We start from the raw sequence: 21,611 nt of genomic DNA on the forward strand, positions 1-21,611 counted from the left end.
TTTTCAGCAGTGCTTGAAATAAGTTTCTCTCTGACCACCTTCAGTATGAGGAATGAATTAGTGATAAAAGGATATTTTGCCTCAAAAAACTTTGTGCCCCCGTTAATTTACTGATATTCCTTGTATCAGCTGACACCGGTGTGTGGGACTAATGTTTCATCCCTGTCCTAAGGATCCATTTCTGAATTAATGGCATTTAGTAATTTTGGGGGAAGATAAAAGGTTCTCTTTCCCCCTAGGTTACTCTGACTTTGTGTCTGTCATACATCAGTTAACAACCCTGTTTCTTCTATTCGTAGCACTGTGTTAGGTCTTTGGAGTTGATGTAGGCAACTGCCCAGCTCTTGGAGATTTAGCTTGAGAGACCTATCCTAAAATACTTGCTTTACTTTTAGTGGAACTTCTAGTATGCAGGAGGAAGGAGATCAAAGTCTTGTAGTTAAGTAGGAAGTAGCATCGTTGCAGAGGTGCAGGGACTGGCTGTGTGATCCTCAGCCGGCAGACAATCTCGTGGCTGAGGGATGAGGTGACAGGACTCTGCAGTCTGGTCTGGGGTGTGGGCCACACACCTTCTCGTGGAGGTACCCAGTGTTGCCAGTTCCTTCTGTGTCGCTTTAGAGCTACTATAGACAAGAAAGCAGTCACATTTCCCTCCTTTTTAAGTAAACAGGAAGCATTCATTGCTATGCTGCATTTTTTTTTTTTAAGCACTTAAGAAGATATTTTCGGAAAACTTCAAAATTGGAACATAAGGGACTGCTTTATTCTTTTTCCCACCTGCATTTATTCAACAAATAGTTTGAGTGCTTATTAGGCACTAGAGATCCAACAGGCAAAAAAACAGGCTGCACAGGACTCCTGATTGGAACGTACCTTAATTTAATATCTGGGGTAAATGTCTGGCTGTTTGATCTCCCACAGCAGCTACACATTTTGCCAAAGACTGCAAATGTGTCTGTTGCTGCCTACAATCCTGAAGTCAGCAGTACTGCCACTAAAGAGACTGCTAAACTCTCAACCACATGCCTGCCGTGAAATGGCCCACTCATACCATTCTGTGGTTTTAAGTCTCAAAGGAGCCAGAATGGGGGGGAACAATCACACATGATTTGGTGATCGTGGTATTTAGGATCTGGGTGCGTGTTCAGATAGCAAAGGCCTTTCTGGTCTAAAAACTTGCTGTAAAGTTCTTTGAGAAACTGGTGTACCCCTATACATAGCAAACTGGCCAAATACAGCGTTCCAAAGTGTGTCAATCAGAATAAACAGGAGGATCAGTGTGTCTGCTGTAGGCAGGTCCCTTTGGGAAAGGGTGGCTGGGAGGCCTGTCATGACCTGCGTCTGGGCCCAGTGCTCTTCTGTCTCCTCCAAACAGCCAGGGCACTCATGCACCCAATGTAACTACAGTGTGCCGGCCATTGCGGAGCACTCCTCCAGGCTGGGCCATGGGTCACAAGTGTAAAGTCTGCTCACAGGAAGCTCACCATCTGGTAAAGGAGACCGTGCAAATCCATGTGATGTTTCATATTCGGCATCACCAATGATACCAAGCATTGAGCTGCTCCTGAAGTCATGAGAGGACACATCACCTTTGTGGTATTCTTCATTGAAAACAAATCCAGAAGGTGGGACTTTAAAAAAACCCAGTGACGTGGAACAAAAAGGACAGGGTAACTCAAAGGAGACCAGAGACACGTTAACCTCATGGGAAATGGGAAGCTTGAAAGGTTTTGGGAAGAAAACAGGACATTTTGAGGACAACTGGACTCTACACAGGAGAAAAAACAATGTTAAGTTTCTTACATATAATCAGTATTGGGTAGTAAAACTAACCTTATTCTCAGGAGAACTTAGACGTGAAGCACCAAGATGTCTGCAGGTGACTTTATTTATTTATTTGGCTGCTCCGGGTGTTAGCTGTGGCATGTGGGATGTAGTTCCCTGGTCGGGTATTGAACCTGGGCCCCCGGCATTGGGAGCTTGAAGTCTTAGCACTGGACCACCAGGGATGTCCCTGCAGGTAACTTTTGAATGGTTCAGGAAAAAGAAAAAGAAATGGAAGCAGTGTTAACAAATGGTGACTAGGTGACAGCCCTTCAACTATCCTGTTTGAAATTGGTTAAGGAGAAGATAACATGATACGGTGTAACAGAAAGTATATTGACGGCATTCAGCTGGACATCCAACACTGTGGGATCAGTTAAATGGGAACAATTTTACACAATGAAAAACTGGTATTTTATTTGAAAAGTGAAAGTCACTCAGTCATGTCCGACTTTTTGCAACCCCATGGACTATACAATCCATGGAATTCTCCAGGCCAGAATACTGGAGTGGGTAGCCTTTCCCTTCTCCAGGGGATCTTCCCAACCCAGGGATGGAACCCATGTCTCCCACATTGCTGGCAGATTCTTTTCCAGCTGAGCCACAGAACACAGGATTCCATTTCCATACGACTCATACGAAAATGATAGATTACCACCATGTGGTAGAAATATCCTGGCTTATTTTTGTTAATCAGTGTTTTCTAAATATAAACACATTTTGTGTAAAAAGTAAGAAATCTGTGAAAACTGTGGTGGTTCATTAGGAGTCGAGGCTTGGGAAAGGCATTCCCAAGCCGTGAAGCCTGGGCTGTGCTCCTAAGGCTCTGCTGGGGTCAGCGCCATGTCACAGGCAGGAGCCACGAGTACCACGTGAGCACAGGAGGCAAAATGCCATTGGTTCAGGCAGGGGTTATGACTGGAGGGTGAAATCCTCGGTGGGGTGGCCTCTGGTTAAAGCTGCGGCTGGGATCAGGTCATGAAGCAGGGCCTCACTTGTCTGGTGAGGAACTTGTAGGCAGCAGACACAGGACTTCCCAGAGCAGATGCTGTCAGCTATACTTGAGCTCAGTGGTTGGCAGGGGCTGTGCAAAGGGTACACTGAAGGGGATGGAAGTGCTGGGTACTAGAAGAACCCACGAGAAAGATGCAGATTTGGAAGCTGGGATAAAGAGAAGAGGGATTGCAAAATACTCTGGGGATAAAAATAGCCAGTGGTCAGATGACAGAGGAAGTGAGAGTCTAGGGTATCTCTCAAGTTCATGGCTTGGGGCTACTGGTCCTGGGTGAGCTGCTGTCTGCAAGAGGGAAGAGAAGAGGGTCAGACTGAAGAGGGATACAGGGACTTCCCTGGTGGCCCAGCCAGTTAAGACTCCATACTTCCATTGCACTGGGATGCGGCTTTAGTCCCTGATAGGGAACTAAGATCTGGCATGCCACATGGAGTGGCCAAAAAGGAAAACCAAGAGGGGTATCATCTCAGTTTGGGATGTTAGATTTATTTGTGGGATACCCAATCAGATGACAGATAATGATCCAGAACTCTAGGCTGCAGTATGTTTATGAGGTGCTTCCTCTGGACCCGTTCCCTCCTGCTCTGAAGTTCCTCTGTGGATACCCCGACTCTGATAAGGGATTCACGTGGGAATGACTGACCCTCTGCTCATGAGATGGCCTCTTGGTGCTTAAGCCTAAAGCGAACTCTGCTTCCTTCAGGGATGGAACAGAGCTGGGTGGAGAGCTAGGAGAACTATGTGAGACTTACCTACCATTTGAGATTACTCTATCAAGCCCATGTACTATTTACTGTCTCGGTTTTTTTAAATGGTGGCCAAGCAATAAATATCAAGGTTAGAAGTTTAAAAAACTCACAAACATATGTTAGTGCCCTTAAGATAAATAAACTGGGGAGAGAAAAAAAATATGAAAGCAAAACAAAGTAGCCAAGCCCTTTGCTAAGTTCTCAACAGTAAGACCAGCATCTCGGAGCACAGACTCGGGTCAGGCACATCTGGATTCTGAATCACAGCCTCGGTCTGTGACAGGCACGTGAGCTTGGCTAGGTCTCTTCTCTGAGTTTCCTCTGATCGGTAGAAGGGCTGAGGAGGTGGTGGAGTGCTGGCAATGGAACGCACATCCTTTTATCTGTCCCAGTGCCGGGCAGTGGGCAGACTCAATCAAAGAGCTGATGTTAAACAATGTGCCCCTCCGGAGAGAGGGTTCAGGAGCACCCATTCTTCACCGAGGCTGGAGCCCTACAGAGGGTCCTTTCCCAGTAACTGACCTGGCACAGAGCATGAGGTCCAAAGCCTGCCGGGTGGTCTGCCACAGCTGCTGTTTTCTACAGTCTGGAGTGTTCACCTGAAAGCCCCAGGCTCACAGCGAAGTCAACGGTAACAGCACGTCTCGGATGCTAAGGTTATCGTGTCTGTGTGTTTGTGGAGGGCAGGGTAACACGCCGGTTAGAGCCCTGTCGCTATTTCTACTCTGGAATTCTTGGGCAAGAAAACACTTCTCTTTCCCTCAGGGTTGCATCTGCTAGAAGCTGAGTGAACAGAGAACAAAGCAGAGGTGAGAGCTGGAGGGTCAGGTGCCCGACGTGACGTGGGTGCCCACACAGGTCTAGGTCTGACACTGGACTTTCTGGTTCCAGTCCCCGTGCATAATTCACATGAACTGGGTTTGTCACCAATAACTGAGTCCTCAGTGTCAGCAAGGCTCACATGTGGGAGGGAGGGCAGAGAACAAGGTGACTCTGCCAGGTGGGGGCACCAGTTCCCCGACCACCTCCTCCGGAACCACAGCTCCAGAAGCCATGGTAACGGTGTAATATTCAAGACAGGAAGGGGAGAAGAAAGCACGTGGTCAGGGTACAAATGATGATTAGAAACACATGGAGGGGAGGTTTCTTTAAAGGGAAAGCAAGGCTAGCAATGACAAAGTTAAAAGGCTATTTAAAAAAAAATACAGGACTCAGAAACATAAGGATTATTGACTGGGAAGAACTATTCTAGAAGATGTATAAACCAGTATTACTAATTTCACATCATCTATATATTAGATGACATTACTGAATTGATATTCGTTTTCTTAGGTGAGGTACCCGTGTCGTGCTAAGGCGTAACGATGGCCTTACTCTTCGGAGATGCTGCTGACGTATCCACATGAAACATGTCATGACATCTGTAAGGCAGTCAAATGATTCAGCAAAATAAAGTATGCATGTGAAGAGAAGGCAAATGGAGTTAACATTTTAACAACTGGTGAACCCAGGTGAAAGCACGATGTGGTCACTAATATTTTTCCAACTTTCTGTAGGTTTGAAAATGTACAAAAAAGGGAAGACAGCAAGTGATTACAATGAGATAGAGAGGAAAGTGGTAAAAACAGAAGAAACCTGAAAGTCAGGGGTTATAAAATGAGGTGAAGAGTAGGGAGGGGTCTATCAGTAGAATAAGACAGGCTAATAAGGCTTCAGAATAAAAATAGCCTCGAGAAACTGGAAAAGGCAGAGGTTAATCCCAGCTGAAAACAGCCCAGTGGTGTTGGCAGAGGCCTCCTGGGTGGAAAGCACAGCAACTTCCTACAAGCAGGATGAGTTAGACAGACCATTTTGTGCAAAAGCAGGAAGAAGTCCTTGCCTCTTGCCCTCATGACAGTGTTTTGTGGGGTCCCTGAAGTCGAGTGTTCTGACAGTTACCCACAGTTGAGAAAATACCAAGGTGTCTCCCCCCAAAATATGGTACGATATTCAGAGCGGAGTTCATCTCATTCTCCGTCTGAGGAGACGCTACCCGGTTTAAGGTGCCTCCAGTAACAGTTCAGAAGTGGCCTTTATGCAGACAGAAGGTTCCCAGGGGCATCAGGCCACATAGAGCATGGAGCACAGCCTCCACCCTCATAACAGTCATAACCTTAAGAATCTAACGGTGTGGTTCAAGGATTATGAAGTAATGGGAAACTACAAAGAGCCAGGAAGGGGCAGTGAGACCAGAACTGTCAGGAACATTTACCAAGTAGAGCAAAGAGGAGAGCAGGTCCAATGGGAGCAGTGCTGGGTCAAAACCAGTTCGGCCAACTACAGTCACTGCTCGTGCCCAGGTCTCTGCTTTCGTCTACTCCTGGTAACAGACCTCCCTCCCTCCTCCTGGGTCTTTGTGGCTTGCGGCTGAAGTTGCAGCTCCGTCTCAGTGTTTTATCAAATATGTCCTGAAGAGTGAGGACTGGGTGGCAGCCTGCCCTCCAACACCTGGGGACCACGTAGTGGAGGAAGGCCCTGACAGGAACGTGGCTGACTGCTAAGCTGGGAGCTGGACTAACACGAAGCGCATCAAGTCGGATCCCTATATCAGCTATTTTCAGCAGGAACAAATGTGGATATACCTAAGAGCCAAACAAGGAAAATGGTAACATGGTACCCCACAACTGGACAAAAAAATGACTCCGGGCCCAGTTTCAATTTTGTCAATCCCCAGTACAGATCAGGCGCATGAAGAACTGGAAGGAAAAGGAGACGCAATTAATTATCAAACTTTAATTGATAGACTAATCTTACAGGATAAACAATAATAAGACAGCTAGTCAAGGTTACACTTTAAAAAAAATTTTTTTCCAGCAGCGCAAATCTAATAGACTAAATACGTTCATCTCCTCCCAAACAGGCATTTGATTAAAAACAAAAACCAGAACAGAGCGTACACCACAAGGAAAACATGGTACTTACGTACATTGTCAAAAAAATCTGCAGAACTCGTTAGGAAAGAAAAAGAGATTCTTAGAAAGTCAGAAAGCAGTAGAACCACCCAGCCTGGCAGGTCAACTGACCAGATGTCACGTGCACTGGAGGGCTCCTGACCACCTGCGGCTTCAGAAAGGCCACCAGGCCCCGCGGAGAAGGGAACAGGTGCCAGTCCTAACTGGAGATGACTTGATCACAAAGCCTGAAGACAAAAGGACTATCCTTTCCAAGACAACAGGCAAGGAGAGAAAGAGGCGCCCTCAGAGTGGAAAGCAAGCCGCCCTTGGCACACAGGGTCCTGCCTCTGGCAGAGGGCGGGCCAAGTGGGAGCGCCCGGGACCGTTCCTCCAGGCACCTGGTGAAAGGGAGGAAGAGCAAGGCAGCCCCTTGCAGCTGAAATCCGGCAACTGAGTGGTAAAGGGCATCTCCCTCGCCCTCGTCACGGAGAGCAGGAGCCTACAGAGGCCTCACCTGGCCCGCCATGTCCACAATATAACAAAGTGCACCCTCAGCTCAGTGTGACTTTCTTTTCAAAAAGAGCTGACGCTACTTGCAAAAGGCCCATCATCGATTAAAACTGAGTACCAAATAGTTGAATACTGAATACCAAAGAGTTGGAGCAAGTCTCGAGACCATCTCTGTTTTCTGAAAAGGCTGACTGAAACAGAGCTGAGGGCAGGGATACCTCGTCACTACTCTGCCAAGTGGCGGAGGGGAGGGAAGGAAAGGCTTGCTGTCCTGCGAAAGGGCTGCCAGCTCCACGAGAGAAAGCAGCCTCACCCCTCTGCCCACCCTCAGAGCCCCGCGAGGGGTCCTGCCCCCGGGAAAGCAGCCCAGGCCGCCCCCTGCCCAGTGAGGACTCCGCGTGGAGAGAACCAAGGGAGAATGAACACCGTGATGCTACCGAAGGGGAAGGAGTGTCTGAACTTGCTAACACAGATTAGTCAGTACATCCTGGACCGTAAGAAGATGACGACGAGCCCGCTCATGGGCCGAGTGACAGACTAATGAGCGCTGCTGGGACCCAGGCGTGGCTCTAACCAGACGCTCCCCCCAGCAGCTCCAATGCTTGCCGGGGCTTCCCGCAAGGTCTCCACAGGGACGGGGCAGCCAGAGCCCACGATCGGGCCAGCACAGTTTGTGGGCTCTGGAAAGCAACACTCGAACAGGTCCATACGAAAAGATGTCATTTACAGTATTTATATAGAAGATCTCCAAGTAAGGAAAAAAGCACCATTTTTACTTCAAATAAAAAGGCTCACACAGGCTTTGGTCTTGTCTCGAGAGGACACCAGCCTGAGCGAGAAGCGGTTTGGCCCTCGGGGAGCAGAGAGATGGGACGCGCGCTGTCACTGGGAGGAAGGGGTGTCGGGTGGCGGGGGTGGGTGGGGGGCAGCTGCACCAGCAGGGCGAGGGAGGAACCTGCTGGGAAGGGCCTTGGGGAGCAGCCCCGCGAGACGGGGACAGGATGCCGCTTCAAGAGCGGGCGTGTGGCACTGTCAGGACAGGCCTCCGGGACAGGCAGGCTGGCCAATGGAAAGAGCAGCGTTCAAACCGCGACGCCACTCTGCCAGCATGTGAGGCCTGTCAACTGCAGAGTGAGGCTTCCACCAGCAGCAAAGACATGCTCTTTCCTCCAGGGACTGCGGGCTGACAAGGACAGAAGGGCTACAAGCACTGCTCCTTTTGCAAGGGGTGGAAAACAGGCCGTCTCCTGGATGCTACACTTCCCAGACGAACTTGTGCCCCCCAGAAAAGCAAGAGATTTTCCTGCCTAGATCCGTAACCTGGCATGGACAACACCACGAAAAGCAAGAGTCGGTCTGGATGGGCTGGATTCTTGAACTACGGCTTAGAAGGGAAGGGTATGGAAGATCACCATGAACTGGCTCACAAGGAATAGTCATCTTAGGCGAACACATGCTAATACATTTCACAGAAAGAAGGCTAACAGTCTAGAATCCAGAATGTGAAGTTTGGGACATCTCTCGCCAAACCTTACTATGAGGGCCTGCACCAGTGAGAGGAGAATCGCAAAGACAGCAGCAGAGCAACAGCGAACAGCACAAAGGGTATCATTCACCAAGAGACTGTCCCTCGTTCCAGAGTCAACCAAACCACTGGGAGACGACAGAACTTCACGTGGACAAAGGACGTTAAGGGCTAAACCCGGAAGAGGGAGAGCTAATCACGAAAGTCATTTATCCCATTTTCGATGTTGAGATACATCGGCCAACCCACTAGGCCAGATGATTCTTCTTGAGAAAGGCAGCATCTCTAAACCTGGGGTGAAGGACACTTGGACATAATGCATGAGCTGAAGGGCCGAATGCAGACGCGTCACTGAAAGTCACTGGACTGCTGAAGGGTTTCTCAAAACTTCTTAAGAGAGGAGGAAGGGTCTGGGTCTGCGGCTGTATGGCTGTATAACTGGCTTCCACCTGGCTCCTCTCAGAGGGGCCTCTGTCGGCACACCCATGCCAGGCTGGGCCCCAAAGCCGAATCAGTGAGGGCTGTAGGCAACTGTCAAAGTGGCAGTGCCATCTCCCCAGAGATCAGGGCCCAAAGGGCAAGACGTTCAGACCAGAGTCGCTGGGACACATTCCGCTGCTCAACATATACCAGAGCCTGCGTGAGCGTCCCGACCAGACCCCGGGCTCTTCCTCTCCTGCCACGCGTTCACGAGCAGCAGCGTGGCGGGAGGGAGGCCAGGCAAGGAAGTGGTGATGAGGTACAAAAGGAGGAACTGACATCTTTGGGTTTTCAGAAACAAAAATTCCCATCTAGGAAGTGAGAAAACAAAAAGGGAAAGAAATAATCCTGAATCAGTGGACAGAGAAATATGGCTTACTAACCCCCACATTTTGCATACAATGTTATACGAAAAACAAAACAAAAAAAAAAAACCCGCCCCCAACTCATCACAACGCAGTCCAAATGTTTGCAACCAAAGAGTTATGAAAATATTTCAGGTGAAATCACTTAAAAAAAAACAAACCAGAAAGCTTTTGATCATTCCTTTCTAAACACAATTGGTAGATCTACTCTCAAACACACTTAAGAGTATTCCACACAACATGTTCAGAATTCAGATTTATTGATTTCCACCGTATTGACTTTTAAAAATGGTATGAAGCTGACTGCAAGAAAGGGAACTGGTGATTTTAAGTTAAAATTAAGCTAATGGTGAAAGTACATCACCTCTGGCTTCAGTCACCACATCACCTCAGATTGGATATAGATATTTTTGAACAAAGTTCCAGAACTCTGAAATCCAGGGATGCTGCAGGCCTCTCCCAGCAATGTCCTTCACTTTGGGTCAGTCTCCTGGGCCAGAGGTGAAAGTGCTTTCAAAAATACTGCCATTTCCCCAGCACAGTGTCTTTGATTGCATCCACATATTGAGTTGGAACCCAGTACACCCAGTAGTAAGAGGCTTCCGTGGGGCCCAACTGAAACGCCTGGAAGGGAAAAAGGAAAACCAAGCGGTACTTCAGCGGTCAGGAGACTGAGCAGGCAGCACAGCAAACAAGGGGAGGGCTGAGATGTGAATCCATTAAAATGGGAAGGGAAAAAACAAACAGAACAACTGTGCACATGGGGAGCATTCTCCTGTCAAAAGTAAATGAATAAACGAAACATGAAAAGGTGTGGGAGCGCTAGGCAGAGCCGATCCTAAAGCGGTGGTTCCCGAACTCGCGTGTGCAGCAGGGCCAGCTGGGGGCTTGTTAGATCAGACTGGGGGCTCCAGCCCTGAGACTTCCTGATTCCAGAGAGTTGCGGTGGGGCCTGAGGATCTGCACATCTAACAAGTTCCCAGGTGAGCTAATACTGCCGACCCAGAGACCAGTTTGAGAACCACTGCCCTAGGCAAACCGCCACACATGCACGAGGAAACAGACGGGAGTGTTGAAAGCAGCACTGTCAGAAATGATAAAAACCTGGAAACCACCTACATATCCATCGGTAAGGGAACGCAAAATTAAAAATGACCTACTCATATGAACACTGGATTTACTTTTACAAGGTATAAACTGGATCTAGAGTGAATACAGACAGATCATAATGTCGAGCCAAAAAAAAGCAAGTTGCAGAACGATACATACCATGATACCATTTATGAAAACTGAAAAAACACAAAACAATACTGTATCTTGGTCATGGATACACGTGAAAATAAACGCGTAGAGATGGGAAGGATCCACGTGATAAATCATGACAAGGGCAAAGGGGGAGGGGAAGATAATGGGGACATATTCATTGTTGATGGATTTTCATTTAAACCAAGACTGAAAACAAGTTACAAGATATTTACAACAGTTCTTTCTTGGTTGATGGATATATGGGTTTGTTATAGTACGCTCGGTTCTTTTTGGTACTCTTAACATTTCTCTGAAAGTGATAAAACACAGCCCCCTTTTCTAAGGTGAACTGTTAATCTAGTGAAATGGTACCTGCAAAGAGGGAACAGATATCTTCATTAAGACAAAGGCCAAGGCACTTAATGGTGCTTAGAAAAGAAAGGGGGCAATTAGAACCCACCTCTGCCACCAACAGCTCCAGAGAGAAATCGGCATTTAAACTAAATGTGAAGGCATTAGCCATCCACACCACCTCCTTAAAATATGTCCAAAATGGTCCATGCTATTTGTTGGAAATTCCTCTCCCCAGACTGTTTGAAAACCATGGCTGTGAACCTTATGGGGTCAAACTGGTCGGACAAACCTTTCAAAAGGGAGTGAAGGGAGGGGCCCAGATGACAATATTAAAGCCCAACTTTTAAAAGAGAAAAAATAACAACAAATCACCTGTAATCCTTTAAGGACTACACAGAGACTAGCCCGAGGGCCTGGGAGGAGCCTAAGTCATCACCACCTCTACCAGGAGGAGGATACGGGTGAGCTGGGCACCCAGGGTTACACTGCTAACCACGGCCTGGCGCAACCCTGAGCTGCCAGACCCCCACAGGGGACACGACTGGCTGACTTCCTGGAGCCAGGGGCCTTGCCATCTGCCAAGAGAAGGGTCACAACTGGATATGCCCTCTTCCCGGATTTTCTAATACCTCCCTCTACCGCAAACTCTGCAGGCCAGCCGAGAGCGGCCACTCCTCCCTGGGACGGGGCTGACATGGCTACCGCACGGTCGCTTCCTCAGACCTATCGCTGCTCAGGTCCTGTCCCTGCCACAGAGACTCTGGAGCGAGGCGGCTCAACTTCATTTTTAAAGTGGCCCCTTCAACAGCTCTGGGAGAGCGGGAGGGGTCTGCCTCGCTGCTCAGGGTTGCTCATCCCTGCTCTGCTCTGCAGACCCGGACAATGTCTCCAGAGGCTCTGCCTGCCGAAGAGCAGCCACTCTCCTGAGCGCAACTCCAGGCAGAACCAGGTCCCCAGCCTCCCCACAGGGTCCTCGGTCACTCGAGGGCAGCCCCCCGGGGTAAGCACCTCACGGCAGAAGGGGGCAGCCTGGTGCCCTCACAGATACCAAGGCTAGTGGGAGGTTCTGTTTCATACATGAGACAAAACTTAAAATGAAGACCCACAAGCCATTAACCTCCTCTTTGCATTTATTTTCCTGGTCTAAAAACAAAATATTACAGATATGAGAGACTCGCAAGAGATAAAAATGTATCCCCTTTAAACTGCATGAAGGTGGTGGGTGGAGCGGGGGTTGGGGGGTCGGTTGCAAAATCAACAGAACTAGGAGTAGGTCTTGAATTAAGTTCTAAGAATGGGAGACAACAGGAGGGTCTTAAGACTGTTGTCTTCTCAACACTGAGCTTTCTCCTCAGTGAAGACGCCTCTCCCTGCTGGAGGGCAGAAGCAGGAGGCGAGTACGGGCGAGGCTGCCCGGTACTTACCATCATGTGGTAGTCCTCGTGTCCTTCGATAGGCTCACTGACCACGTTTTTAATGGAACCCATGGGCAATTTCTCAGTCCGCTCTAAGTTGAGAGGGATGACAGAGGTTATTAAAGGCCCCCCCACCCCCCGGCTCTACACCTGTGACTCGGTGGTCCCTCCTCAGGGCTGATGGCTGGGGGATCCACCCCCACCCTCCAGGGACAACAGGAGAGCCTTCTGGTCAGTGCACCTCAAGCCCTGCTTGGGAAGTGGGGACTTCCTAGGAGCAAATGGGAACAGGACTTGGCAGGTGTGCATTAAAGGCTTCTGAGAGCATAGATAGAGCTATTTTGGCGTTACTCTGTGGAGCCTGATGACTGACAAATACCCAGGAAACTCCTCTGCACCCTTTTCGCCAAGCCCAGCCACGGCTGAGGTATTTGGTGCCTGGGATAGTCGAAGGGACCAGGAGAAGGCAGCTGTATCCCCCTGCTACTTGTACAGGAAGGGGGCTGCTTGGGGTTTTAAGACCAGTTTCTATTCCTTGATCCTGCCCACTCCCCCTCCCAGCCCCTCTCCCTCCCCTTCCCCAGTCTCCCACCCTGATCCTGCTCACTCCTCCTCCCACCCCCTCTCCCTCCCCCGTCTCCCACCCCTCCAAACACACACACTCGAACAAGTTCTCTGAGAACATCCATAACCTCTTCTGGTTAACCCTCGGGATGCACTTATCACATCGGGTCAGAAGACCTTCTGCAGCAAACTTAAGGATGGCAGGTAAGAAAGAGGAGGCAGCGAGGCATGCTTGGAGTGAGATGAGACCGGAGACAAGCAGCAGGAAAGGGGGTGGTGGTGCCTGTGCAGCAAAACCATCGCCCAGAAGCAGCAGACACCTCAGGGACAGGAGTTCTCAGGAAAAGGTGAAACTGTGCTGGAAAAAACTCACTACGGGCTTTGCACAAAGCAAAAATCTAAAGAGATAAGAACCCCAGGAACTTAGAGCCCTGGATTGTCATCTAGCTGGTAACTTGAGACATGTAACTTCTATCCTACGAGCCTTGGTTTCTGAAAGGGGGATGGGGAGATGGGTCCTGAAGATGCTCATTCAGATTTTGACTTTCTGAGTGGCTCTAACACAGTGACCCACAGGCAGAATCTGACCAGCACTGACCTCTTAAAATGGAAACTGTTTTAAACATCAGCCATTTTGAACTGTCCAGAGATTACACACAAAAACATGGCCTTCTGGCTTTTCTTGAAAACACGGCAGATTCAACAACCCTGGGCCCACATTCCTAAGTGACAGCAATCAGCTAGATTAAAGACCTGAGCGCCCTACACACAGGGCACAGACTCTCCGTGGCAGCTTCATGAGGTCACAGGTCCCGTCTCCTGCCTGGAGCTCATTCTTCTTGCTTCGCCGGGCCTGAGGCTGTCGGTACTGCCTCCCACACATGCTAGCAAGGACAGCTAAGCCACAAACAGGAGCCATTGCATGCCACTCCATAAAGCATCCCGTTGAGAACGACATCAACTAGCTGCTGGGACAGTCACTTCAGCAGAAAGATGAAGCCAGTGGCTGGAAGCCAAATCCCAGAACAAGCCATCCTCCTAGGACAGTGCTTAGGACACTCAGGGGGCAGGACTCCTGGGCCCACAGTGTAAAGAAAGCCTGAGGGACACTGATAGCACCGCCTGGGTGGGAATGGAAATTCTGGCCCTGGTCACCCTTTGAAGATGTGCAAGTTCACAGCCAGGCTCTTTAATGAGGCTGATGAGCCACGAGGCTCTCAACAGCTCTGAACTCTGATCCACCAAGATTCTTCCAGAGCTCTGCATTCAGGCCATAGCAGAAAGGTGGCAGCTCCTACGAGCTGAAACAAAACCTCTAACATACAGAAGGGAGACTGTCATTAGCCCCAGCAGTTATGCCACTGTTTCCTATAGAACTTCACCACATGGAAACATTCCCTAGGAACCAACGAAGGCTTACACACTCAGTCCTCATCCAGTTGCCCTACCTGCACCCACCCTCCCGGCCAGCAGCCTTGATCCCCGCCTCCCAGTAGGCTGTAGGAGTGAAAGTGCAGGCCAAGGAAGAGGCAGGGTTCCGGCAAGTTTGCCGATGATGGAGATCTAAGTCAACTCCCCTGTTGGTCATGAGTAAGTGAGGATCTGACAGAGGTGGGGCAGCCCATGACTGAAGAAAACTGATGATGTGCCAGGCTCTGTGGAAGAGAATGACCTACTACAGAGTTCAAAAGCTCCTGGGAAGACTGGGAGAGCCCGTAAGTTTCAGGCACAACTTGCCTTGCCCATGCAGTGAGAGTCAAAAGTGAAAAAGGAGACTGAGGCAAGGAGTCACAAAACTGTTAGAAAACTCAAGTATCTTGGTGGTTTTCGTCTTTGTTCATTTTAAGAATCAAGATTGGGTTAAAAATGAGAAACCTACTTTCATATTTTAAGATGATTAAAATCTCATTCCCCATCACTCCTGCTCCAATTATTTTCCCTAAAACTTTGGTCCCATTTTGGGATTACCTGGTGACTCAGACGGTAAAGAATCTGCCTACAATGCGAGAGACCTGGGTTCAATCCCTGGGTCTGGAAGATCCCCTGGAGAAGAGATTGGTAACCCACTCGAGTATTCTTATCTGGGGAATTCCGTGGATAGAGAAGCCTGTTGGGCCACAGTCCGTGGGGGTGGAAACAGTTGGACACAACTGAGCAACTAACACCTCCTTGGTCCCATTTTAAGCAGAATCATACTAAATGGCCCGTCCCTGAAACCAGTTAACCTTACACAATGTGTACCACTGTACTTCTCTTACATTTACCTCGAACACTGAATACCTACAGTGCTGGCCAGAAACAGGGGAACTGGGCATGTTCAGTTCCCTCCAAGAATCTGATGGGGGACAAATAAGTCTGAGAGTATTGAGTGCTCCGTGGACAAAGTGGGGTACTCTGTGGACAGAAGCGGCAGCAGTTCATTTGCAGGGTGGGGAGATATCAGGGAAGGCTTCCTTAGAAGAGCATGTTTAAGTAGGACCTTGATTTTTGTTAATAACAGGAAGTAGGCGGCCTGGGCAAAGGCACAGGATGACCGAAACATGAGCTGTGCAAAGCATGGTGGGAAGCTCACGGAGTGATGCAGCTCAAGTACGCAGGGCACAACAGGGCAAGTGGGGCAGGAAGCTGGGTCAAAAATCTCAAAGTGAACCCCATGGTTGAGAATACTGGACACTAGGTTGAGGCATCTGAACTTGGCCTTAAAGAGTCCAAGGTTTTTGAGCATAGGAACCAGTGAGGAAAACAGTGTGGAAGATGGGCAGAACAGAAAAGATCGCAGATGGGGTTGGCATAGAGGTTAACTTGCTTTAACAAAGTTCACAGATGCTAGGAATCAACAGGCACAACAGAGGGGAAAAGAAAGAGACGCAGATAATTCCCGAATGCAACTGACAGGACTTTGAGCCATCTGGGCGAAGGGAGAGGGACATCAGTCAGAGACACTTCCCAGCGAACAGCATGCCTGACTCCCGGACACAGGCAGGAAGGTGGGGGGCAGCAGGGGGCAACCAGGCAAGGAAGGAAGGCAGGTCCTGAGTCCAGGCAGCCTCTGATCTACAGGGGCCAGGCCGGTGACACACATGAACAAAGCTGGCTACAGTAAAAGACGAACGAGACAGTGACAGTATGGTCCACCTGAAACGGCTACTTGGCTCCAGCTGATCTCCGTCTGCCGCGTGAAAACGTAGGTCCAGAATGGCTAGATCTTTTGCTTCTTTTCAAGACAAGCCAAAACAAATAACGAACGAACAACAAAAAAAAACTCTGATCCAATAAAATCTCCTGATTTTCACAAACTGTGTGTAAACTCAGAAAACCCTCGTCCACAGACAGGACCTGGCCCTCACACCACACGTTTGGAACCTCTGGTTCTGGCTGCAACTGAAGAGCCAATGTTTGATGGACTGGCCCTGAGATCAGACTGAAAAAAATGAGGGAAGAGGGCCCAAATAGAGGCGAGCATCAAAAAGCAAAATCTAAAGCACGCAAAGCACAGTGGAGAGAGAGATTCCAGACTGAAGAGCAGAGGTGAACCTGAGCCCAAGCCCTGCTGGGTGCCAGAGGCAGCGAGCCAGGCAGAGGTGAGGGCTGCCCATACCTTTAGTGCCGATCCACAGCTGGTCTTGTTCTAGCTTAAAGGTAAGCCTCACTTTCCCTCCAGACTTGTTGTACATGCCGGATAACGGCACAGCTGGCAGGCGCTCCTGGGGGCACAAGCGCACGGTAAAAGAGAGAGGAACCAGGAACAAGGCGAGGGAGGAGAAAACAGGAGGCGAGGACTGACTGCAGGAACCTCAGGCAGGCAGGAGCGGCTCCTTTCAGAACGCTCACAAAGGGGTCTGGCTTACCTGAGCACCCTTAACAGATGGCATCACATCTTCAGGTTTTCCTTTGTCCAGCACTTTCCTGTGTTGCTGTAAGTCAGAAAAACATAATTATATGAAACAGCTCACTGCATTTGTGTCTTTTACTACCTCTTTGAAAAACAGAATGAAACAAGCCTTAATATTTTGGTTCAAAAGCTTGTCCTGACTACAGATTATGGGTCCTTGACACTACAGGGCAGGGCTATCCAGCAGAAATTTCTTGATGGGAATATTCTGTATCAGTGTTGTCCAAAACAGTAGCCGAGAGCCACTTGTGGTTGTTAAGCACTTGAAATGTGGCTAGCCTAAGAACTGAATTCTTAATAGTACTGAATTTTAATCAGCCACATGTAGCTAGCATAGCAGACCTCAAAGCTTTAGAGCAATCAGGATTTCCAGATTGCTAATTCACATAAACTCGACTTCCTTCTCTCCCTCCCCCGAAATCACCACTGAAAATACTACACAGCAGGCTTGAAGAGAGCCACAAAGGGTGCTTGCTCTCCCGGCAGGTACATAATGGGGACAGCCACTTCCATCAACTCAAACTCCCACAGAAACCTGTGAGGATGTGACAATCAGTTTAGCTCCCTAGAAGGGACATTTCTTCAACAAATGGAGATTCCGCCCACTGCAAAAATCGTCCCCACTACCCCACCCTCAACCAAGCTAACCAGAAAGTTCAAGAGCCACTTTTCCAAAGAGAAATGTTAACTACTCTATAGCCTGACAGTAAGCCTAATTCCACTCCCTCCTCAGGAGGTTGAAGCGGCTCATAAAGGGTTCTAATTAGGCACGTGGCCCCTGAAAACTGCTCTGGTCTGGCCCACATGCCTGAGTCTCGTTTCTTCTCCATCTGTGGCTTCAGAGGTGGCGTCGCTGTCTGGTCAAGCTAGAATTGTGGGTAATGAGTGGGTAGAGAGTAAACATTTCATTGAATTTAAGTACCAGGTGGCCACAAGCCAGTTCAAACCCTTACTGGCAAGGCGGAAACCCTCTGGTTAGGAATAACTTCAGAAGTGCCAGACTACTAGCAAAAGTCACTCTACGTATCAGCCCCAGATTCTTGAACAAGCTGATGAAAAGCTAGGAGAGTGGGTCCCTCTCATTAGGCCACCTTATGCCTCAAAACCGGCATCAATGGAACAAAGCTGTGTGTATTAGAAGTTTAATTTGACTCACACATCCCAAGTACCTTTTGAAGAATTTTCCCTTCACTGTGGAGAACAGTTCTAAGCCTGTTAAGCTACCATTAGTAACTCAAAGCCTGTATTTAAGAAGCATGTTATGCTCCAAGGGCGTGACCAGGGCAAAGACTCATGTTTGACATGTTCCTATTTGACAATTTCATATGTCGTGGCAAAGGAAGATAGGAAAATGGAAATGAACTCAACTGGTTCATATCACGCCGTATCTGGAGGGGAAAATGTCCAAATAAACACCTTTTAGATGTGAACAGAAGTTTACGACCCCTTATCTGAAACCCTATGGACAAATGTTTTGTATAAACATAATACAGTTTTAAAATACATTACACGATATTCTTTGTGGGGGTCTTGGGAAGCACCTGTCACCAAATGTGTTAACATTTCTAGGGTAAAACACGACTATCAATGCTAATTCTGGTCGGGTGTTGTCGCCTAATCTGTAAGAACACTTTTGGTTTTCAGATTTGGGGTTCTGGTAGCACATATAAGGCATTATAAACCTGTAACACAAAACTGTGTTTCACACTATTGGCTGTGTGCCTTGATGCCTAAGATCACTGAATTAATGTTGGTCAAGGTCGGTGTCTACTCTCCGCAGGATACAGGTTGAGTTAAGAATATCTATTATTCTGGAACACACTAAGAGTGGCTGGGAGGCTCTGTAACTACAAGTGGGGTTGGCTGGGTGATAAGATCGCAAGTGACCGTTCTTTCAACCAGTTCCCTCCACAGTGAAACACTCTTACTTTTCCCAGTTGCAAAAAGAATCTGAATGGCTTACAGTGAGCACAAAACAAGGCTGGATCTCTTCCATCTGAAACAAGCAACAGAGCATGTGAAAAATCAGACCCCCATATCATGACCAGGAAGGAGGGAAGGAAGAAAAAAAACCAGCGTAGTTATCTTCCAAGTCAGCTTCGTTTGGCTTCCTGAAATAGCCAGTTTCAGAGGGACTGCTGAAAGCTACTGATTTCCCTACCTATGGAGAAAAAGGCTTGTTGACTTGGGGGAAGCCACACGCCAAAAAAACAAAGCATCTGTGTGAAATGGAGGATTAATTCTAATAGTGGCACTTTTCTCTGGTGCTAAATAGGAGAGAAACCCACATCTCTTTCCTTTCAATACCTGGTCTGAAGCCTGCCTTTACAAAGGCCTCATCCTAAAGTAGATAGACTTGAGACACACTGACCCGCCAGACGAGACAAAGATGCAAATCTCAGGTAGTTGTCACCTCCACTCAACAGCCAGCCGCACCCAACTGCTGCCATAAATTTCCATCATGGGCCCTGTCCGAAAAGGAGCTTATTCTAGAAAGGAGACAACCAGCCTAGGCTCGAGAAGACAAAGCCTCACTCTTCCTAGGACCAACAATCACACAACAGACTCACTTTCTGCCTGCAGAGGGGCTCCTTCTTGTTCTCTTCGGCCTTTGCGTCCTGCTGGGCAGCATCTTTGGGTGTGTTTACTGCTAAAACATCATTTATCGTGGAGCCAACCACCATGATCTTGGCCCCGCTGGTCACTTTTATTTCTCTCAATGTCTTATCCTCAGGGACAAGTCCCTTATACATGACTTTCTGCATGGCAGGCGGGAGACCTTGGGAAAAGGCAGAGAACAGTGAAAAGAAGAAATGAAAAATATTCTTTGTACAACAGACCCGTAAGTGAATACTGCTTTATTGCTAATCACTGTTGTGCACTTAGGCAATTTACAACCTCTCTGAGCCTCCAGAACGTCATAAGAGTGATGACAATAGTTCCTTCTGTATAGATTTGCTTTAAAGACTAAGAGGTGGGACAAATATAGAGCATTTAGTGCAGCACAAGGTATTAAGTAACTGATCAATGTGTGTGCTCAGTCGTGTCCAACTCTTTGCGACCTCATGGACTGTAGTCCACCAGGCTCCTCTGTCCTTGGAATTTTTCAGGCAAGAACCCACTGGAGTGGGTTGCTATTTCCTCCTCCAGGGGATCTTCCCAACCCAGGGATCGAACCTACAACTCTTATGTCTCCTGCACTGGCAGGTAGATTCTTAAAGAGTCTGCCTGCAATGCAGGAGACCTGGGTTGGAAAGATCCCTTGGAGGAGGGCATGGCAACCTACTCCAGGATTCTTGCCTGGGAAATCCCATGGACAGAGGAGCCTGGCAGGCTACAGCCCACAGGGCCGCAGAGAGTTGGATACAAGTGAGTGACTAAACCTACCTACCTAGTGCCACATCAGGTTTATTCCTTCCAAGTAGTTCCTCAACTACCCTGTGACGCAAATATTAAGCGAATGTCCACAATATCACGGATACAGAAACAAAAAAGGTTTCTGTTTTTATGGAGCTTACAAGCTACCCAGAGAAAGTTTAAAAAGGAAATCATTTCAGATGGCAAAGTGCTGTAAATAAGATAAGTCTATGTAATAGGAGCTTCTGTGAAGGGGCCATCATGATAGCCACCAGCAGTGGTTTCCAAACTTCCCTTATTAGAATTACCTGAAACATTCGCTAAAAATAATTCCTGGACACATTCGAGACCCACTGAATTAAACTCTTCAGGGGGATGGGTCTAGAAGTTGTAAACTTAACAAATGCCTTAGGTAATTTTATCAGAGATGTTAGAAACAGGAGTTAGAAATTGGGACTAAGAGTCAGGGCTGACCGCAAAACCCAGCTCAGCCGATTGGCTCTGATTTTGGACCTCATTTTCCCCATCTGAATAACGGGCACATTACTACTTACTTCGGCAGTCTATTGGTAGCATTGAGAAAACTGATGTAAGAACACAGGCAACGCGATACCTAGCACAGCGTATACAGTAGGCAGGTGCGGTGGGGAAGGCTGTCAGCGCCACCGGGATTACCTGTAATCGAGTGAATCTTCTGTTTCAGCTCGGAGCCCGTGCTGTCCAGGGGAAACTTGACGTCGTGCTTAGTCTTGTTCCAGATGATCTTCAGGTCCACCAGCTCCCTGCCCGCGCCGCCGCCCGCGTCCTCGCCGTTGCTGACCGAGGCCTGGGCCGCGGGGTCCCCAGGGGGCTGGGCCGGGGCCGGCTGCAGGCTGCCTCGCGCTGCGCAGGAGTCCTCGGCCGCCGCCCCCGCCGCGGCTTCGGCCTCCACGCAGTTGAGGGCGAGCGCGGGCGCCTCGGTCGCCACGGTCTCGGCCTCCGTGTCCATGCCAGGCTCCTCCATGCCTGCAAGGGGGTTAGGGGGTGGACGCTCGCCGCGGGCTGGGCCTGGAACCAGACTCTGCGCGGGGGCCGCCGGACCAACGCGCCCGAGCCAGGTTACTGCCCCCTCCCAGCGCCGGGCCACGTCCCCTAGGGGCGCCCGCTTCATCCCGGCCCGACCCGGGCGCCCGCCGCCCCCGCCACACTCACCATCCGGGGCTCCGGCCGCCGCCATGATGATTGTGTACAACACCCACCGCTCCCGCAGAGGCCGCCGGGAAAAGGCGAGCTGGCTGAGATTGGCCCCCGCAGCAGCCCCTAATCTCGCACAGCCGCGCCGGAAACAGGTGGAGGTTTCTATGGAGACCCGCCTCCTCCGCTTTCCCGGCCCGGCCCCTGCCACGC

At 49.1% G+C, this 21,611-nt stretch overlaps 1 protein-coding gene across 2 annotated transcripts; it reads right to left on the reverse strand.

Moving 5' to 3' along the window:
* Positions 1-1,889: 1,889 nt before the first annotated feature.
* On the reverse strand, positions 1,890-21,589 carry UBFD1 (ubiquitin family domain containing 1). Of its 2 annotated transcripts, none has more exons than XM_055409683.2 (7): positions 21,417-21,589; positions 20,901-21,230; positions 19,439-19,647; positions 16,825-16,890; positions 16,575-16,680; positions 12,422-12,504; positions 1,890-2,024 (listed from the first exon to the last, which is right to left on the reverse strand). In XM_055409683.2, the coding sequence occupies exons 1-7, from the start codon at positions 21,439-21,441 to the stop codon at positions 1,989-1,991; spliced, it is 855 nt and encodes a 284-aa protein (XP_055265658.1). In that variant the 5' UTR covers positions 21,442-21,589; the 3' UTR covers positions 1,890-1,988. The 2 variants fall into 2 exon arrangements, with proteins under 2 accessions (XP_055265658.1, XP_055265657.1); XM_055409682.2 differs by lacking the exon at positions 1,890-2,024 and adding an exon at positions 6,343-10,022.
* Between the last annotated feature and the right edge of the window lie 22 nt (positions 21,590-21,611).

The sequence above is a fragment of the Moschus berezovskii genome, chromosome 27, assembly GCF_049115385.1.
Source record: "Moschus berezovskii isolate FMDL1 chromosome 27, NW_MosBer_1.0, whole genome shotgun sequence".
NCBI classification, from domain to species: Eukaryota; Metazoa; Chordata; class Mammalia; order Artiodactyla; family Moschidae; genus Moschus; species Moschus berezovskii.

Excerpts from the sequence above, each read along its gene's own strand:
- UBFD1 (XM_055409682.2), bottom strand. The coding sequence starts at position 21,441 with ATGGCGGCGGCCGGAGCCCCGGATG. Across the intron at positions 19,648-20,900 it reads GAAGATTCACTCGATTACAG|GTCTCCCGCCTGCCATGCAG; the intron begins GTAATCCCGGTG and ends CCTTTTCCCAAG. Across the intron at positions 16,891-19,438 it reads AGCCCCTCTGCAGGCAGAAA|CAACACAGGAAAGTGCTGGA; the intron begins GTGAGTCTGTTG and ends TCTGACTTACAG.